The following is a 20,543-nucleotide window of genomic DNA, read 5'->3' as shown; positions in this document are numbered from 1 at the left end:
GGCTGGCACTGTGGTATTTTGAGTAAGATCCAACTTATACTGACCTGGTAACGTGGCTGACCTTTGGGGTCAGAAGATCATTTTGTTTATGTGAGCAGTTTTTAAATAACCTCTCACTGTGCTGGATCTAGGTGCTGACTGAGAGTCAGAGAACTGGGATGCAATAAAGGGGGCTGTGTGAGTTCTTTTTTCAGCTTCTCGATAACCCGTGTGGGTGATCTCTTTTTCAGCCTGCCCTGATCTTGGCATTTTCAGTGAGAACTGCCCCTGGCCCACCAGGTCACACTAAGCTCTAAAGTTAAATAAACAGTATGTTTTTTATGACAAAGTCTTATGAAATCAACTGAACTCCTTTGTTTTCTTTCATCTCAGCAAGGTTTCCTGTTACCCAGCCTGATGTGATCTCCCAGCTGGAACAAGCCATGGGTCCCAGATCTCCAAGGCTGTGAGGAAAGAGAGATCCTGAGAGCTCTCTGCACAGGTGAGGAAACATTAAACCAACTCAGAATCTGTAAGTGCCTGAAGGAAACATCTGGTATGCCCAGCAAAGCCCTTGGGAGGTCTCTCAATTCATTATTGTCCCTAGCAGGGGTTGTATCCTCAACTCATGGCTTCCTGTAGATCTTAGGAGACACCAGGAATTAGCTTCCTCCCTTCCCCCTGCGTATTTGGATGGGATGTGAAGGCTGAATTCATCCCCCTCCTCTGTCCTATTTAGGGGAAGAGTTTGGGGGAGGTCAGTTCCTGATTTTTATTTGACCTGTCTTCAGCACTTGTTTTGGTTTGGTCTTCTCCTTTCCATCCCTGTTTGAGGTTTCTGTCTATCGCAGCAGGTGATTCAATGGCATGTCAGAAAAAGTAGCAGAATTCTCAGCAGGAAAATGTTGAGCAAGTGGATAAACACAGAGCATTATCACAAAGATCGAAAAGGAATGTGTCCAGGAATCATGAGCAGGGAAATTCCTTTGAGATCCAGCACAGACCAGAAAGAGAGCAAGGAAACCAGCCAGAGGAGAAATTGGATGAATGTATTTCCTCTTGAGGAACTCAGAAGGTCCTCACGGAAACCACAACACAACAGGAAATCCTTAGACAAAAGGGAAAAAATACATGCACTGAGTGTGAGGAAAAACGTCATTCACAGATCAATCCTTTCTGTTCATCTGAGAATCCACACAGGGGAGAGGCCCTACGAATGCCATGAGTGTGGGAAAACCTTCAATCGCAGCTCAAACCTTTCTAAACATCGGAGAATCCACGCGGGGGACAGGCCTTACGAATGCAGTGATTGTGGGAAAACCTTCACTCACAGATCAGCCCTTTCTGTGCATCAGAGAATCCACACAGATGAGAGGCCCTATGAATGCAGTGACTGTAGGAAAAGCTTCACTCACAGTTCAGCCCTTTCTAGACATCAGAGGATCCACACAAGTGAAAGACCCTATGAATGCCGTGAGTGTGGGAAAACCTTCAGTCGCAGCTCGCACCTTATTAGTCATCAAACAATTCTCACAGGGGACAGGCCCTACGTATGCAGTGAGTGTGGGAAAACCTTCACTCAAAGAGCAGCCCTTTCTGTTCATCAGAGAATCCACACAGATGAGAGGCCCTATGAATGCCTTGAGTGTAGGAAAAGCTTCACTCAAAGATCAGCCCTTTCTGTTCATCAGAGAATCCACAAAGATGAGAGGCCCTATGAATGCCGTGAGTGTAGGAAAAGCTTCACTCATGGATCAGCCCTTTCTAGACATCAAAGGATCCACACAGGTGAAAGACCCTATGAATGCAGTGAGTGTGGGAAAACCTTCATCCACAGCTCAAACCTTATTATCCATCAAAGAATTCACACAGGGGAGAGGCCGTATAAATGCTGTGAGTGTGGAAAACGCTTCATTAAGAGTTCAGCCCTTTCTGAGCATCAGAGAATCCACACAGGGGAGAGGCCCTATGAATGCAGTGAGTGCGGGAAAACCTTCTCTTGGCCCTCAGCCCATGTTAGCCATCAGAGAATCTGCAAAGGAGATCAACAATGTAAAAATCTCTAGGGCTATCAAGACTTTCTTTTCTTTAATACTTTTCCTGATTCCCACATAGTAACTTTTAAAGCTCTTTGAACTGTTTGCAGCACCGTTATCTCTCAGCTTATCCAGATGAGTGGCCCATTTTTGCCTTATGCAGTTCGCCCTCTTTTGAGATGGACCTATTTGTCCTTTCTATTGTACCACAAGTAATTTGACTGTGCCCTTCCTATGAGGAACCAGGGAGCATCACATTTATACCATTCTTCCTATTGCAAAGTTATTGTTAGAGTCACCAGTGATAGAGATTGTATCATTGCCAGTTGTTCTCACGTTGCTCTGGGTTGTGCTGAAAAGCAGTTATATTGGGAATTTTTCAAATTAGATGTAAATGTAGAGGAGTTGGGGCAGGAAAAAAGTGTCGTTTCAGCTTCCGTGACACTGGAAGGAGATGGGGTGACTCAAAGATTCCCTCCTTCCCCTTCAGTGCAGAACTGTTATCTTTTGCCTGAGCCATGCTGAGTTTATGTTCATCCCATTCTATCCATCCACTTCTCAAAGTGTCATGTGATGAAGCATTCTCTGTTGTCTGTGCTTGCAGATGATGTTTTTACTACTTTAATCCTATATAAGAGTCGCTGTGACTGGAGATGAGTGTCAAAAGTCCTGGGAGGGGAATTCAAATGGATCTCAAATAGAGTGTGATCATTTAGAGTTTAAATCTCAGGTTCCATTTTTTGTAAAGCCATTTCTGGCAAGAAGGGTGTTTTTCCCTCATTATGGGGATGCTAGGATACTAAAAAAATTGTAAATAACATAACTGACTATGGAGGCAGGGATGAGGGAAGCAGGTTTGAATGGATCAGAGGACAATGTGATGGGAGAATCTCTTGTCCTGGTTCTGAATAATCAGATTTAACCTGCTCTGGAATTTCACTTGACGCTTTCTTTCTAATGTATTCTCTCTCTGTGATGTGGGTTTCTATCTTTCCTGAAGGCTGTGTTTGGTCACCCAATTGCATATTAGTTCAGTTTGATAGAGGGCTTTAAACTAGGTTCGACGGGGACAGGTGAGCAAAGCCCACAGGTAAATGGGGAACAAGATCTGGGAGATGGGTCGGAAACAGGAGGGAGCACGGGCTATAATGGCAGAGAGGAAGGAGGGTCAGGGCAAAGCTGGGAGGCAAAATCAAACCAGTATCTTAGATGCCTATATACAAATGCAAGAAGTATGGGTAATAAGCAGGAAGAACTGGAAGTGCTAATAAATAAATACAACTATGATATTATTGGCATTACTGAAACTTGGTGGGATAATACACACGACTGAAATGTTGGTGTGGATGGGTATATTTTTCTCAGGAAGGATAGACAGGGGAAAAAGGGAGGAGGTGTTGCCTTATATATTAAAAATGTACACACTTGGACTGAGGTGGAGATGGACATAGGAGATGAAAGTGTGGAGAGTCTCTGGGTTAGGCTAAAAGGGGTAAAAAACACGGGTGATGTTGTGCTGGGAGTCTACTACAGTCCACCTAATCAGGTGGAAGAGGTGGATGAGGGTTTTTTCAAACAACTAACAAAATCATCCAAAGCCCAAGATTTGGTGGTGATGGGGGACTTCAACTATCCAGATATATGTTGGGAAAATAACACCGTGGGGCACAGACTATCTAATAAGTTCCTGGACTGCATTGCAGACAACTTTTTATTTCAGAAAGTTGAAAAAGCTACAAGGGGGGAAGCTGTTCTAGACTTGATTTTAACAAATAGGGAGGAACTCGTTGAGAATTTGAAAGTAGAAGGAAGCTTGGGTGAAAGTGATCATGAAATCATAGAATTTGCAATTCTAAGGAAGGGTAGAAGGGAGTACAGCAAAATAGAGACAATGGATTTCAGGAAGGCGGATTTTGGTAAGCTCAGAGAGCTGATAGGTAAGGTCCCATGGGAATTAAGACTGAGGGGAAAAACAACTGAGGAAAGTTGGCAGTTTTTCAAATGAACGCTATTAAGGGCCCAAAAGCAAGTTGTTCCGATGGTTAGGAAAGATAGAAAATGTGGCAAAAGACCACCTTGGCTTAACCATGAGATCTTGCGTGACCTACAAAATAAAAAGGCGTCATATAAAAAATGGAAACTAGGTCAGATTACAAAGGATGAATATAGGCAAATAACACAGGAATGCAGAGGCAAGATTAGAAAGGCAAAGGCACAAAATGAACTCAAACTAGCTATGGGAATAAAGGGAAACAAGAAGACTTTTCATCAATACATTAGAAGCAAGAGGAAGACCAAGGACAGGGTAGGCCCACTGCTCAGTAAGGACGGGGAAACAGTAACGGGAGACTTGGAAATGGAAGAGATGCTTAATGACTTCTTTGTTTCAGTCTTCACTGAGAAGTCTGAAGGAATGTCTAGTATAGTGAATGCTTACGGGAAGAGGGTAGGTTTAGAAGATAAAATAAAAAAAGAGCAAGTAAAAAATCACTTAGAAAAGTTAGATGCCTGCAAGTCACCAGGGCCTGATGAAATGCATCCTAGAATACTCAAGGAGTTAATAGAGGAGGTATCTGAGCCTCTAGCTATTATCTATGGGAAATCATGCTAGACGGGGGAGATTCCAGAAGACTGGAAGGGGGCAAATATAGTGCCCATGTATAAAAAGGGAAATGAAAACAACCCAGGAAACTACAGACCAGTTAGTTTAACTTCTGTGCCAGGGAAGATAATGGAGCAGGTAATCAAAGAAATCATCTGCAAACACTTGAAAGGTGGTAAGGTGATAGGGAATAGCCAGCATGGATTTGTAAAGAACAAATCGTGTCAAACTAATCTGATTGCATTCTTTGATAGGATATCGAGTCTTGTGGATAAGGGAGAAGCGGTGGATGTGATATACCTAGACTTTAGTAAGGCATTTGATACAGTCTCGCATGATATTCTTATAGATAAACTAGGAAAGTACAATTTAGATGGGGCTACTATAAGGTGGCTGCATAACTGGCTGGATAACCATACTCAGAGAGTAGTTGTTAATGGCTCCCAATCCTGCTGGAAAGGTATAACAAGTGGGGTTCCGCAGGGGTCTGTTTTGGGACTGGTTCTGTTCAATATCTTCATCAATGATTTAGATGTTGGCATAGAAAGTACACTTTTTAAGTTTGCGGACGATACCAAACTGGGAGGGATTGCAACTGCTTTGGAGGACAGGGTCAAAATTCAAAATGATCTGGACAAATTGGAGAAATGGTCTGAGGTAAACGGGATGAAATCCAATAAAGATAAATGCAAAGTGCTCCACCTAGAAAGGAACAATCAGTTTCACACATACAGAATGGGAAGAGACTGTCTAGGAAGGAGTATGGCAGAAAGAGATCTAGGGGTCATAGTAGACCACAAGCTTAATATGAGTCAACAGTGTGATACTGTTGCAAAAAAAGCAAATGTGATTCTTGGATGAATTAACAGGTGTGTTGTAAACAAGACACGAGAAATTATTCTTCCGCTTTACTCTGCACTGGTTAGGCCTCAACTGGAGTATTGTGTCCAGTTCTGGACACCGCATTTCAAGAAAGATGTGGAGAAATTGGAGAGGGTCCAGAGAAGAGCAACAAGAATGATTAAAGGTCTTGAGGACATGACCTATGAAGGAAGGCTGAAGGAATTGAGTTTGTTTAGTTTGGAGAAGAGAAGACTGAGAGGGGACATGATAGCAGTTTTCAGGTATCTAAAAGGGTGTCATCTGGAGAAGGGAGAAAACTTGTTCACCTTAGCCTCCAATGATAGAACAAGAAGCAATGGGCTTAAACTGCAGCAAGGGAGATTTCGGTTGGACATTAGGAAAAAGTTCCTAACTGTCAGGGTAGTTAAACGCTGGACTAGATTGTCTAGGGAAGTTGTGGAATCTCCATCTCTGGAGATATTTAAGAGTAGGTTAGATAAATGTCTATTAGGGATGGTCTAGACAGTATTTGGTCCTGCCATGAGGGCAGGGGACTGGACTCGATGACCTCTCGAGGTCCTTTCCAGTCCTAGAGTCTATGAGTTTATGAATGTAGCTCAGATTTATTGAAGAATTTAAGACAATGACCCTTTGCTAAAGTCCTCATTTATGATTTCAGCTTTGCTTTTTCCCCATCCCTCCATGATGACATGGAGAAAGTTGAAGTGCAGTTCTATTAACAGGAGAGAACTCTAATTTACTGGACAGGCTAACAAAGAAATAGCAGTGATTTAAAATCTCCACTCAGAAATGGTGAACCACAGCACAACCCCAGCTAACTGAAGGAAGTGCATATGATCACAGTGTATTTCAGTTGTTTAAGGTAATATTGTCTCCGATGATCTGGGAAGAGAATTCCATGGTAAGTGGTATTGAACTGGGCAATATGCTCATGTGTCTGGTTCCCAAAGCATTTGTAACCCAGGCCCTACAGAAGATCTCTCCTAGCTAATCCTGTGCTATGGGAAATGCAGCCATTCATGACACAGATGTTGAGGAAACAGAAGTGGAGTTTTTGTCGAATTTTTCCTTCGTAGGTTCTAAAGAAGTGTATAAAATAAAACCAGTGTTGAAAATGTAATATCTTCAGAAAAATACCCATTTTTTTAATAGAATCTCCAGCTCTGGTAACTAACGAAGATTCTGATCCAGGCCTGTATCCAGTCCCTTTCCTGGACCTGTGCTACTGAATTAAAGAAAAGCTGGGCATGTTTCAGGAAGCCATTCCTCATTAACACTGCTGAGATTTTAAGTGGTTTTGTAAAGGATTCTACTTCAGAGAAGTGTAAATTTCCCCTATCCAAGACCAAGGATTTGGAAAGAGCTGAGGTTGAAAAAGTCCGCACCCAGTTCTTGGTTTCCACCCCAGTAAAGGAAGCTATGGTGACCCAAGGAAAATTGTTTGTACAACTCCACTTCCTACTTCAGTGTCCCTGATTACGCTTCCAAAGTATGCCAGGGTTAGACTGAGAACAGTCATCCTTCTCTGTCTGAATGCAAAGAGAGAGTGCTTCATAGGACATTCCTTCCCTGTGGATCCCAAACTGGCTGCTTGGTTGTGTAACAAGGACTTTCAGGCTATAGAAATGATGGTAACCAATGAGGCAACGAATTTGTCAGCCTCCGATTTCAGGTTTCCGGATATTCGCATGTTGAGTCCTGATACTATGGTTTTGTGTCTGACGCTGTGGCTACACAATTAAGCTGATGTTGGCACAGCTGCACCAAGGTAGCTGCGTTGCTGTAGCACTGCTATTACAGATGCTTTAAGCCAATGGGAGAGATTTCTCCCATCGGACTTGATTAGTGCAACCCCCGCAAGTAGCGGTGGCTTTGTTGGCAGGAGAAGCTCTCCCACTCATGTAGCAATATCTACACAGGGGGTTAAGGCTGTGTAAGTACGTTGCTCAGCTGTGTGGCTTTTTCACACCCCTAAGCAATATAATTATCCCGATAAATGTCTTTCGTGTAGACCAGAGAGGTTTCTCTTGTGCTTTATGCATTTACATTACTTCTCTACCTCCTCCTACTTTGAAAGATTAAAAAGTGTGAAAAGAGGTATTTTTCTCCAGGATGCAAACATTCTGACATAGAAGACCCCTTCTACCAACACATATGGCAGAAGATCCTGAGATATATGAACTCACAGAAGTGGTTTGAACCTACGTTGGGACAAACCACAATAAGAACCAGGGTTCAGTTGTTGGCAATGGAGATTAAAAGAAAACTAACATATATGACAAGAATTTGTGATCTTTGAATATTGTGATAGACCCAGGCCAGCTGGTACAGCAGAATAGCAGAATGCAGATAAACTGGCCACTGGATTAACAGTTTTCTGTTCCCTGACTGAGCAGAGAAGGGGCTGCTCCAGGCTAATGAGAACACCTGACTCTAATTAACCTGCAAAGAGTCAGTTGAGGCCATTCAGTTAATGTGACCACCTGACTCTAATTAAGGCCCTGCTGATACTATAAAAAGGGCTCACTCCAATCAGACAGGGAAGAGCCAGGGAGCCAGAGGTTAGGAAGTGTGGCTGAAGGGCTGCTTATTGAAGACACCCTCAGACCATGGTTAAAGAATCTCTAAGGTAAGGGTGAAGAAGGGAGAAGCAGGAGAGCTGTGAGGAAGTGGCCCAGGGAAATGTAGCAACTCTGGCAGTGAAAGGTAGGCTGCCAACAGCTGCTACCATTAGGGTCCCTGGGCCGGAACCCGGAGTAGAGGGCGGGCCCGGGTTCCCCCCAACCCACCTCTACAGGAACATCTCCTGGGAGGGGAAGTCAGGCCCCTGTCAGGACAGGCGGCTGAACAGAGACTGTGGGAGTTCTCTCACCAACCTCCTTGCAGGCCTATGATGAAAAGGGCTCAGTAGATTGTTACCCTGGCCCTAGAGAGAGAAGGGCTATGTGGAGGGTCACAGTGAGCCACTGAGGCTAGCATCAACTGCCTAGAAGTGCAGGACCCACGGGAGCAAGGTCAGAGCTCTGCCACAATATGTTCTTGTTACCAATTAAAATGAAATTATAGGTGAAGTTATTGATTAAAGAGTAAGAGACTGTGTGATAATCTGAATTATTTTGGAAAACTGAAAGTTGTCATGTTTTTGTGTTTTGTTAGTCATACAGGAAATGATAGCTAATCTTGAAAAGTTAATTTGATTCTAATTTACCCTGGTTCCTCAACTGTTGCTACAGCTCTAGTACCCATCAATCCAAAGACTGAGAGAAATGGAGAGTTCCAACCATTGTCCTTTTAGTAGCTTATTGTTCCTCTCTCTGTTTTTTGTGCTGGCCTTTCTCTTCTATCATTTTCTGCCTTTGTTTAGTTGGTAACAGTTGGTTTCCATCACTCATGTTTGTTTGTTTAAATCTCTATCCATTGTGAAATAATTTTTTTGCTTGTTCGAGAACTGTAATCAAGTGCTGTGTGAGATACCGTAGCAATGATATATAGTAAAACTAGTAACCTGGGATACTTCAGGAAGAGAGGATCTGGGATTTCACTGAGGATTTGGTGATCCAGGTTGGATCCCAGAGGTGGACACACTGAAGGAACTCAGAGGTTAGGGTGGCTGCTGTAGCTCAGAGGAGGGTTCTTGAGTTCCAGCAAGCTGGTGAGTTTGGTCACTAACATCCAGCTGCCAAATGCAAAACTCCCTCTTCCTTGTGGCAGGTGACAGCAAGGAGACTCACAGTCCTCAATACCCTGAGAAGGGTCACAATGTGTCTCTATGTTGATCCACCTGTCAAATTCGCACAGGGAAAGCTCCCAATAGCACAAAACTCTGCCCTATGAAATCATGGAACATGTGCACTTTGCTCTGTGAAAGCATGTAAAGAATCCAAGCGCTGGAGGACAGGGTTTGGGTCCAGAGTGACCTAGACAAATTGGAGGATTGGGCCAAAAGAAATCTGAGGAGGTTCAACAAGGAGAAGTGCAGAGTCCTGCACTTAGGACGGAAGAATCCTATACACAGCCATAGACTGGGGACTGACTGAGTGAGGGGGGATTTGATAGCAGCATTCCACTACCTGAAAAAGCAGGATTGTGGGCTTTCTCCTGGCCACTTTTGCTGGGCTGGGCAGGCAGCCTGGAAGCCTTTCTAGAAGAGAATTGGGAACTGAGTTAGAAAATCCAATGTGAAAACCAGAACCTCAGGTTTAGACTCATTTATTTATATTATTAAATCTTCAATTCTAGCGTCACAGTGGATACAATTGCTTCAGACTGATAGTTGCCCAAAGGGAAACTTAACTTCTCTGCAAAGAGTGTGGAGAGAAAACACTTTTCAGAGTCCAAGAGAGACAAGGCAAGTGAGGGTAACTGCTTGTTGAGGACCAACCTCTGTTGGTGAAAGAGACAAGCTTTGGAGCTAACCCAGCACCCTGCTCCTGTTCTGTGTTGCCTGAAAGGTCGTCTCTTTCCTAAACAGCAGTTAGAACATAAGAACAGTCACACTGAGTCAGACAAGTTCATCTAGCCCACTGTCCAGTCTTCTGAAAATGACCAATGTCAGGTGCCCCAGAGGAGTCCTGGGACCTACATGGATCCACCACCACCGCAAACAAGGTTAAAAGTCAATGCACATGGGAGAAGCATCTTGTGTTTCATTCCTTATGTGCTAGTCCCATCGTGCTGCCATCTCCTTTTCTTCCTTTCTGTTAAAAGCTTTGGCGTTTTGCACAGAAACATTATTTCCCCAGGAGAGACCCAAGAATGGTGGATGCATTCCAGTACCAAACAGTCACTAGAAGGGGGCAGACAAAGGCCTTTACGACGAGGCGTCCGTCACTGTCCAAAGATCATCTCCCTCCTGCAGGTCACTGGCAGCCTGAATTTGTTCCTTATCCTCCCAGAATCTGGGGGCTGGAATCAGCACTACCCAGCCCCTCCGTATGTAGCAGGAACAAACACAAACCTGGTCTTTAAAACAAGCTGTCCCCTTCCTTCTGAGGGAAGATTTTTCTGTGACTGAAGTTGAGCTTCAGTTCCCCTCTCCTGGGGTGGGGCCAGCTCCCACTGAGCTCTATTTTCACCTTTGCTCCCTTTCAGTCACTCTGGGATCCTAACTCTGCTCCCAGCTGTCAGGCAGCTTCCAGCCCATCCACCCTGCTCTCTAACTCTGTGGTCATGTGTCACCCCCTTTGCCATCACACAGAGCCTGCAGGAAAGCTACTGCTGTTAGATGGATTGGTGGTATAGTGGTGAGCATAGGTGCCTTCCAAGCAGTTGATCTGGGTTTGATTCCAAGCGCATACCATGATGGCTTTTTCTCTTCTGTTGTTTCCTCATCTGGAAGTGGTTTAATTTCAGTCACATTGTTGTGTTACAATCACATTATCAGTAGAATGAGACAATAAATGTCTCAAAGCCCAGCAGGTCATACAGGATGGAGGCATACAAGGGGCTGAAACGTGTTATCTGAGAAAGACAGAACATATGGAAACCTGCATCTCCCATCCCCTGGCCTTCCGTGTCATGATTCCAGCTCCGTGAGCTGTTTGTATGATGTTCCTGCATGATGGTGAAATAAAGTTTTGAGTCAGTTTTTGCTCCTGCAGATTCCTTTGCAGTTACAATTATAATGACATGAACAAAAGGGAAGCAAAATAAAAATAAACCCCAAATTGCAATACAGGTGGGGAAAGAGAAGATCACAGTTAAGCCAAACACATCAAAATAAAAATTAATACTAAAAGGGGAGGGGGAAGAGATCAGGTCTGTGGCAATCCCCTTGACATTTGAACTCAAATTGTTAGATTCAAAGTTCAGACTTCACGCTGGAAAACCTGCAACTACCTGTCTCTCTGAACACCTGTGATGAGAAAAATTGAGTTGGGACACCTGTTCTGCTTCAATCATTTATTGTCTCTCTGTTCTCTTTTTCTTCTCCCCCCAATTCCTCGTCTCCAATATCTCTACCTTTTTCCTCTTGCTCCCTCTCCCTCTCCCCTTTCCCAGTGGCAGTGGCTCGCAGGGCTTCTCCCCTGGTAGCTGGTGCTCATTATCAATCAAATAAATCAAAACACTTTCACCTGAAAGTGGATTTAGCCCAGGACCCTCAGAGTCAGCAGGTGTTACCTCCCCAGCTCTCTGGTTAGGTGTCCTAGCACTGGAAGCCTCCTGTATAGATCCTAAAATAGCGTTTTTGCAGCAGGGGGCTGAAATATTGGACCGGACATTGTAGCTCCACCGTTATTTTATTGAATTGCTTCAAAACAGCAAGTATAGAAAGTCTCCTAAGTGTCAGGCTCTCTGCCATGGAAACAGCTGCCCCTGCTCTGCAGGAGTCTGTGCGTTCCACCCAGCAACGTACAAACCTGCCCTGAGCTGAAGAGGGGTCAGACAGTGACAGTAACGCAAATCTTCAGACTGTTAACCCAAGTCCCTTCCTTTCTTTAACCCAGGACGTGCCAGTCACCTGTTAGCCATGGCGTTATCTTCATCTTCAAATACCTTTCAGGACATCGAACAGAAGGAGTGAACACCCACTCCATGGCTCCCTGTTGAGGCGTTGTATCGTACCTGCCCCTGGACACTGTCTGGTTTTACAGTCTTAGAGCTTTTTCTCTTCAAACCCCTCATCCCGATCTCTGGGCCACCGCCGCATTTCAGAGTTTAGAATTTACTCTCATCTCCCTCCTATGGCACTTTGCATGTGAATGAGACAAAGCAATGGGGGAAGATCTGTGGCTAATGAAAACCGATGCGTTGGGTGAGGCCTGAGGTCATAACCCCAGCAGTGCGCCTCCCTCACTAGCCAGGTGTATCTCTGTAGGTGCTTCATAGACAAGCTTGGGAAGTAGGCAGTTACCTGTGTCTGTGGTTAACAACATTGGTGGCTAATTGAAAGGCTGATGCTTCAAACCTAGGTGAAGATAGAGGTGCTTGGCTTTTTTGTGAAGAGAATCCAGTACATTTTAACACACAGGAGGAAATGCCTCAATTCTGGCCTGACCTCATTGGGCAAGCATAAGCAATAATTGCACCAGATGTGTTGGTGGTATAGTGGTGAGCATAGCTACCTTTCAAGCAGTTGACCTGGATTCAATTCCCAGCCACCACACTGAGGTGCTGTTTTCTCAGCTGGAAACTAGTTTAATTTCCGTCACATTGTATCAGTTTATCAATGGAATGAGAGAATCAATGTCCTGCAGGTCATTAATCACTCAGAGCAGGAAGAAAGGGGCAGGTGTATACTGTGAGTAGGTGGAGTCACCCTGGTATTACAATGTTTGGGGTTTTTTTTCCCTTACTTCCCTCTCCCTTTTAAACTCAGAGCATTTAAGGTTAGAAGGGACCAGTGTGATCATCTAGTCTGACTTGCTGCATCTTGCGGGCCAAAAGAGCCCACTCACCCACTCCTGTAATAGACCCGGGAGGGGAGGCAGCTCTGTGCTCTGCCCCTATTCCAGGCAGCGCATGGAGGCCCTCTGTCCCCCCCCCAGCCCCAATGGGTGTGCAGAGATGTGCCAGCAGCACTAAGGTGGCTCCCTGCCCACTCTGCCTCTGTCCCTCCATGCCACATCCAGAAGTGTCTGGCATGTCCCAGCATCCCCTGGGGTGGGGGGAGTGTCTCCATATGCTGCCTCTGCCCCGAGAACCAACTCCACAGCTCCCATTGGCCAGGAACTGCAGCCAATGAGAGCTCTGGGGGGCACGTCTGCAGGCAGCGGCACATGGAGACTCACTGTCCCCGCTGACCTGGGAGCTGCTGTCACAGGGTTCTGTGTACCGGTCACTTTGGGAGTTGCAGTGCCTGGGGTATGCACCACCCCTCCTGCACCCCAACCCCCGAGCAGAAAGCCCACACCCCGCACCCAAATTTCCTCCCAGAGCTTTGCTTGTCTTCCTTTCACCCAGAACCATCCTTCCTCTCCTGGGTTGCAAGTAGCAATCCTTGGGAAGCCAAGAGGCAGGCACGAGATCCTACCTCCTAGCAGCCAACCGCACCTCCCCAGACTTTGCAGAATGAATGGTGGCGCTCTACTAACCCCACTTAGCCGCACTGAGGAGCTTAGCTTCTGCCCTGCCTTCCTCAGCTCGACTTTCCTCTTTTGCCCCATTTTTGTCTCACTTCCTCCTTTGGCAAGTCACACAAAGGAGGCCAGCAGGAAGAGCCGGCCTCCACCAGCCAACCTCCCAGGGCAGAGGACACCAAGCCACAAGGCTCCAAAAGGTGACTGGCCCAGATCCTCTAGTTTTCCTCTGCTGATGCCAAAGCTTTTTTTCAGCTCATTTCCCCACCCTCTGTCTTGCAGGGGTTGGGTTTATCACAGGAACATGCCAGCGGCAGCAGTAGGAACTTTGCTAGACAGCCAGGGAAGAGTAAGCAATTTTGTTTCTGCCTGGTTTTGAACCAGGGACCTTTTGCATGTTAGGTAAACATGATAACCACTACACTACTGAAACTCTGTCAGAAGACTCTGCCCCTCCCTTCATAAGAGTATAAGAATGGCTATACTGGGTCAGAGCAAAGGTCCATCCAGCCCAGTGTCCTGGCTTCCAACAGTAGCCAATGCCAGGTGCCCCAGAAGGCGTGAACCTAACAGGCAATGATCAAGTGATCTCTCTCCTGCCATCCATCTCCATCCTCTGACAAACAGATGCTAGGGACACCATTCCTTACCCATCCTGGCTAATAGCCATTCATGGACTTAACCTCTATTAATTTATCTAGTTCTCTTTTAAACCCTCTTATAGTCCTAGCCTTCACAACCTCCTCAGGCAAGGAGTTCAACATCTTGTCTGTGCACTGTGTGAAGAAGAACTTCCTTTTATTTGTTTAAAAACTGTTGTACATTAATTTCGTTTGGTGGCCCCTAGTTCTTATATTATGGGAACAAGTAAATAATTTTTCCTTATTCACTTTCTCCTCATCGTTCATGATTTTATATACCTTTATCATATCCCCCCTTAGTCTCCTTTTTTCCAAAATGAAAAATCCTAGTCTATTTAATCTCTCCTCATATGGGACCCATTCCAAACCCTAATCATTGTAGTTGCCCTTCTCTAAACCTTTTCTAGTGCCAGTATATCTTTTTTGAAATGAGGAGACCACATCTATACGCAGTATTCAAGATGTGGGTGCACCATGGATTTATATAAGGGCAATAATATATTCTCTGTCTTATTCTCTATCCCTTTTTAAATGATTCCTAAAATCCTGTTTGCTTTTTTGACTGCTGCTGAACACTGCATGGTCATCTTCAGAGAACTATCCACGATGACTCCAAGATATCTTTATTGATTAACCGTAACTAAATTAGCCCCCATCATATTGTATGTATAGTTGGGGTTATTTTTCCCAGTGTGCATTACTTTACATTTATCCACATTACATCTCCTTTGCCACTTTTTTGCTCAATCACTTAGTTTTGTGAGGTCTCTTTGAAATTCTTTCACAGTCTGTGTTGGTCTTAACTATCTTGAGCAGTTTAGTATCATCTGCAAACTTTGCCACCTCACTATTTACCCCTTTCTCCAGATCATTTATGACTAAGTTGAATAGGATTGGTCCTAGGACTCACCATTGGGGAACACTACTAATTACCCCTCTCCATTCTGAACACACCGATGGGCAAACCTGGAAAAAGTGATGGCAGCCCTTCGATAGGTCAGCTGGCAGAGCAAAGGACTGGAGCTGGAACTCAGGAAGTCATCCTTATGTTGTCCTTCTGACTCCAGCTTGAAGGAGAGCTTCTTTTTCTTCCCCTTGCTGAGAAAGAGCAGGAGAAGAAAGAAAGATCAGGTGAGTCAACTCTTGCTTGGGAGCCACCCACTGAAAATGTAAAAACAAAAAAGTAAATCTATAAAAGACTTCAAAGCCCACCAGGCCCAACCTCTCTTCTAATATGGCAGAAAAACCATATGTCTCCTATCTAGGTAGGGACATCCTATTGCCCCACAAGAAGTGGAAGGTCATGTTCAGTCTAAGCAGCACTCATGGAGCAGGGGGAAATACATGGCTGAGGAAATTCCTTGTAGCTGAAAGATAGGTCTTGAGCATCACAGCTTTGTAGGTAATTACAAGGTCCACTTACGCCACCGGCTGAGCCATTCCTCACAGGCCAGCAACTGCTTCTCCCAGCTTGCATTCCTCACCATGTACCCAACTAAATGCTAGAAGGCCCAGCTCATCAACCTGCCCACTCTTGCAGCACTTCTCTTCCACCCTGACTGATAGGGAGGAGTATTAATACTCCCTCCCTTAGATCTTTCAGCATTCCTGAGGAACACCAACACCGCCCAAGTGACTTTGGGCCAGTTGGACAACCAATAGGGCTGCCTCCTAGGCCAGGCTGCAGCACAGCTTCAGGACTCAGAGGAAATGGAGCTCCCATCCCTACCTACAGGACTCCAGGCACGGCCAGCCTTCTGGATCAAACATCCCCTCTTGTGCTCAAGTCACAACAGCTAGCAGGCAAAAGGCAGGCTTTCATATCATTTGAGAGAGCAAGACAGAGCCTTGGAAGACCCAGCAGGATTAGGTGGCACAGGAATTGTCCTCAGATCCCACTGAGACTTCAAGTCAGATTGCAGGATTCAAAGTCCTGAGGGCTGCTCTTACACCATGGGACCAATAGGGAACCCCCAGATCTCTGCTGAGTTCTGGTGTGGATGACCCTGCGGGTGCAGCCCTGCATTTGCTCACCAAGTTGGCATGTAACAGTTTGCTGCAACTCCCAGAGGCCTTTCTTAATCCAGACTGAGAGGCCAGTGGGCATGTGAGGAAGTTGCCCCTTCCGTCCTAGGCAGCACGTGGCCCTTTCTAGGAAAGACCAAGTCCTGGAGGAAAAAAGACTGTTGTGAAGTAACATCCTGAAAAGATGCCTTTTTCAGTTGTTGAAGGAATACCATACAGGGAAATGTCCCCTCTTCACCTGACCAGGGACTTGAACCCTCAGATTAAAAGTCTGATGCTCTACCAACTGAGCTAGCCAGACTCACATGAAAAGGGGCAAGTTTGATGCAGAAGAGAAACTAGTCAAGAAAAAGAGGGCAGAAAATTTGCTACTCTTGCTTCTTTAGCAGCCCTAGGCCAATCTTGCTCCTCCATCTGGTGCCCAGAGACATTCTTCTTTTTTTAGTTAAATATCAGATCCAGGAGAAAACACAGTTATACAAAGCAAAATAAAATTGACCTGTCTCATGCAGTGCTACATTGACCTTTATTCAGACTGAGTCTAAGGGAGGACCTCGCTTCCAGATCAAACATGCCCTTTTGTGCGAGTCACAACAGCTAGCAGGCAAGAGACAGGCTACCATGTCATTGGAAAGAGCAAGAGGAAGCTTTGGAAATCCCAGGATAATTATCTGGCAATTAAAAGACCCTGAAGTTCTACTCGGGTTTGAACTTTGATTTCAGGATTCACAGTTCTGAACACCAGCCCTTACACCATAGGACCAACCAAGCATGTGTGACTGCCAGCATGAAAGACTCTGTGGGGACAATTTTTTCTGTCAGGGAATACCCAATGGGAACATGCCTTTCTGGCCAGCCCTACATTTGCTCAAAAAATCAGCACACAACACTTTGTTGGAGGCCCAGACGCTTTTCTTCCTCCAGACTGCAATGCCAGTGGACAGGTGAGGAAGTAGCACCTTTAGTCCCAAGCAGTAAAGGGCCCTTCCTAGGAAAGGCCAAGTTCTGAAAAGGAAAAGCTGAAGTCAAAGAGAGTCCTCAAGAGATGCCTTCTGAAAATCTTGGGGAATTGCCCTTCTACCTGATGAGGGACTTGAACCCTGGATCCTCAGATTAAAAGTCTGACCCTCTACCAACTGAGCAAATTTCATGCAGGAAAGAAGCTAGTCAGAAAATGAGGACAGGAAACAATACAGAAAACCTGATGCTTTCGCTCTTTTAGCAGTCCTAGCCCCAGCCTGCTCCTCCATCCGGTGCCCTGAGGCCTTATTCTTTTTTCAGTTAAATAGCAAATCCAGGAGAAAAAACAGTTATAGAAAGCAAAACGAAATCACAAACAGAAATGTCACTGAAAATACAAAAATTAAAAAGGAAAATGCAATTCCCATCACTTTATCGTGTCTGGGCCATTCCTGTATTGAGAGCACCTGCTAAGGGTATGACGTTGCACTCCGTATGATTTTATTAAAATATGCTAATGAGTGTGAATATAATGTAACTGAAATATGCTTTATGCATGTAAGGTAGCATTACAAAGTTTATAATCTACTTGTGTGTTCATCATATTTGTATGAATCGATCATTCTTGTATATGAAACTAGAAATATGAAATATAACTCTGAGGTCCTGTTGTAATGATACAAAGTGTGCGCCATTAATAGTGGTTTAGACACTTGATGGTTCCCATTAACCAGAACAACTGATTGTAGATAGCTCTGTCCTGCACCATCTGTGAGTCAGGCCAGGAAGAATGAAGGCTTTGGGTCTCACAGGACATGTGAGCATGTCACCTGGTACAGGAATCCATCTTAAACCTGGGGCTTTTCCCCAGGGGAGAAACAAAAGATTCCTGCCTTGTACCAAAGTTATATAAGGGGGTAAAACAGAAGAAAGGTGTCTGCAGTCATAAGAAATCCCCTAGCTACCACCTGAGCTGGAACAAGGATTATGCCAGGTGAAAAGATTGGGCCCAGACTAGAAATAAGCCTAGTCTGCAAAAGAAGCTTATTGGAAGATCTCCGAGGGTGAGATTTTATCTGTATTGAGTTTCCTATTGTATTAGGCTTAGACTTGCATGTTTTTGATATATTTTGCTCTATGGAGAATACAAACTCCATAGAGAAGGAAAAGTTAATGCCTTAGAAGTGTGTGTGTGTGTGTGTGTGTGTGTTAGATGAGTGCGAGGGTTGCTAGAAAACACTCTCCTGTAGTCTCTTTTCTCTGATTTCCTTTAGAAAATTTGAAGCAGGGAGCAAAATCCATTATCTTCTGAGAGGCTTGAACTCAAAATCTTCAGATTAGGAGACTGAGACACTGCTAGCTGTGCTAAGAAGGCTGGGAAAACATTGAGACTCAATGAATATAGACTCCTCCTACAGCAGTGACAGAGCCAGGGGTGTGCTGGAAGAAGCAGGGAGATATGGTGCCCAGACACCTTTCCTAGCAGCTAATAGATCAATTTTCCCTGACAGTGAACAATCTACTGGAATTCATGGTAGCAGAGGGATATTTCCAAGCTGAGCACCAGCTTCCACATTTCAGAACTTATTCTCCTTTTCCTAGTAGGGTACTTTCTATGTGAATTGGGCAAAACAAGTTGGGGAAGCTACAGGGGTAATAGAAACCAGTATTTAAGGTAAGGCTTGAACTCATAACCCCAGCAGTAGTCCCTTTTGTACTAACCAGTAGCACCACTACAGGTGCTTCTTAGGCAAAGCTGGGAAGCAAACAATTATCAGTCTCTGTGGCTCACACCTTTGCCTGGTAATTGTAAGGCTGCTCGTTCATACCTAACTAAAGATGCAACTTTTCAGCCATGAGACTCCAGGATATTTTAACAGGAAGAAAATCTCCTCATTTCTGGTTTAGCCCCATTTGACCCCTTCTGCCTGTCTTCTTCCCCACACCATCTCCTTCCCCGTTGGGGCCATACAGAGAGGAGCCCCTGTCACTGAGAAGTTCCCTTTTCTCCTTCACAGAGGGCTTTAATGCCCCTTGTCTCACTCAGGCTCACAACCACCCAGAGTTCAAGAACTGTTACTGTTCCCATTGGACAGATGAGGGGAGCCTGAGGTCCAGAGAAGAAAAGTGACTTACCCAAGGACTTACAAAGCAAAGCGGTGGCAGAGCCAAGAAAGAAAAGCCACCAGTTCCGACTCCTGTTCTCATGGACAACAAACCCCCCAGAGGCAGGGATAGAGCCCAGGAATCGAGATGGTGGGGAAATGTCATTCAAACTGTTTCTGTCAGAAAATCCCATTCAGACTAAACCAGTTTGTTTCTTGAAATCATAACAAGTGGGATAAAAGTTCTTTGCAAAAATATTTTGTTGCAAAACAAAAGCATCTCCTGTCTGTCACAGTGTGTTAAATTGTCTTCTCGCACACAAGGAGGAGACACTTAGATCTCAAACATTAGATAAGATGCTTCAGTCTGAGCTAAGTCATTGCTGCTCTTAACAATTTCAAAATAAAAACATACAAATCAAATAGACTATTTCAGCTATTCTATTATGTGTTAATCTGCTCTGAGTAAACGTGATAGGACACCTCATATTATGCCCTACTCCTAGTGGTACTCTCCAATGGATCCTCATTCTCCACCCACTGTGAGGTAGGTAGGAGCTGATCATTATTATCTCTACATGAAAGAGGGAGAAGCTAAGGCTGAAAAAGGAGAATTGACTTGCCATAGGTCACCCAGCCAGCGAGTGGCAGAGTTGGGAATAAGACACAAGAGCCCTGATTTTCAAACTAACCATCGGAACTTGAATTTCAGACATTGAATGACCTGAATAAAGTGCTCTCAGATGAGCTCCAGACCAACAACAGTGACAGTAACTATTCAGCAAATATTTGAGGAGAACTGCAATGTTAGAGAGAATCATGAACTGCTCAGAGACCAATAATGCAGAGAAGCAGCAAAATTTGTCAAATATAGAACTGGTTCTGACTTATTTCCTTCATCTTAAAAGAGAACAACAAGGACCTGAGTCTCCTCCCTGCCAATCAGGGTAGAGCCTGAGGAGGGGAGGCTGAGGGTTCTCAGCAGAGAGCACAAATGATGGGCCAGGTCACCAGTGTCAGAGCACTATTTTAGCCCCACAGTTTTGGATGGACCACCCACAGTAGGAGCTGCAGAGCACTCCCCTGCAACACACACACACACACACACACACCCTGGTGTTGGGAGGGGAACAGGAGAAAGGACAAAAGAAGCAAGAGACGAAGAGAAAGGAGGGAGGGATGGATGAATGGAGGGAAAGGTGAAACAAAAAGGACAAACCCTAATGTCCCCAGTGATTCGAAGGGACAAAATCCCAGGCGTGGAATAAAATTCTGCCTCCTTAAGCTCGTGTTTTCAATGCCTAGAATTCAAC

General features: G+C 44.9%; 2 protein-coding genes across 2 annotated transcripts in view; both read left to right on the top strand.

Annotated features, from left to right (window-relative positions):
- LOC127039332 (zinc finger protein 569-like) overlaps positions 1-20,543 on the top strand; it is a 449,001-nt gene that overhangs the window by 239,046 nt on the left and 189,412 nt on the right. The window lies entirely within an intron of this gene.
- Positions 1,071-10,000, top strand: LOC127039716 (zinc finger protein 3-like; the record flags this gene model as incomplete). The annotated part of the gene is made up of 2 exons (XM_050933573.1): positions 1,071-1,758; positions 9,933-10,000. Coding segments are annotated over 2 exons (756 nt in total), but the record flags the coding sequence as incomplete, so codon positions are not given.

The sequence above is a fragment of the Gopherus flavomarginatus genome, chromosome 23, assembly GCF_025201925.1.
Source record: "Gopherus flavomarginatus isolate rGopFla2 chromosome 23, rGopFla2.mat.asm, whole genome shotgun sequence".
Classification (NCBI taxonomy): Eukaryota; Metazoa; Chordata; order Testudines; family Testudinidae; genus Gopherus; species Gopherus flavomarginatus.
The sequence above is the reverse complement of the archived record's forward strand: the minus strand, read 5'-3'. Positions and strand labels throughout refer to the sequence as shown.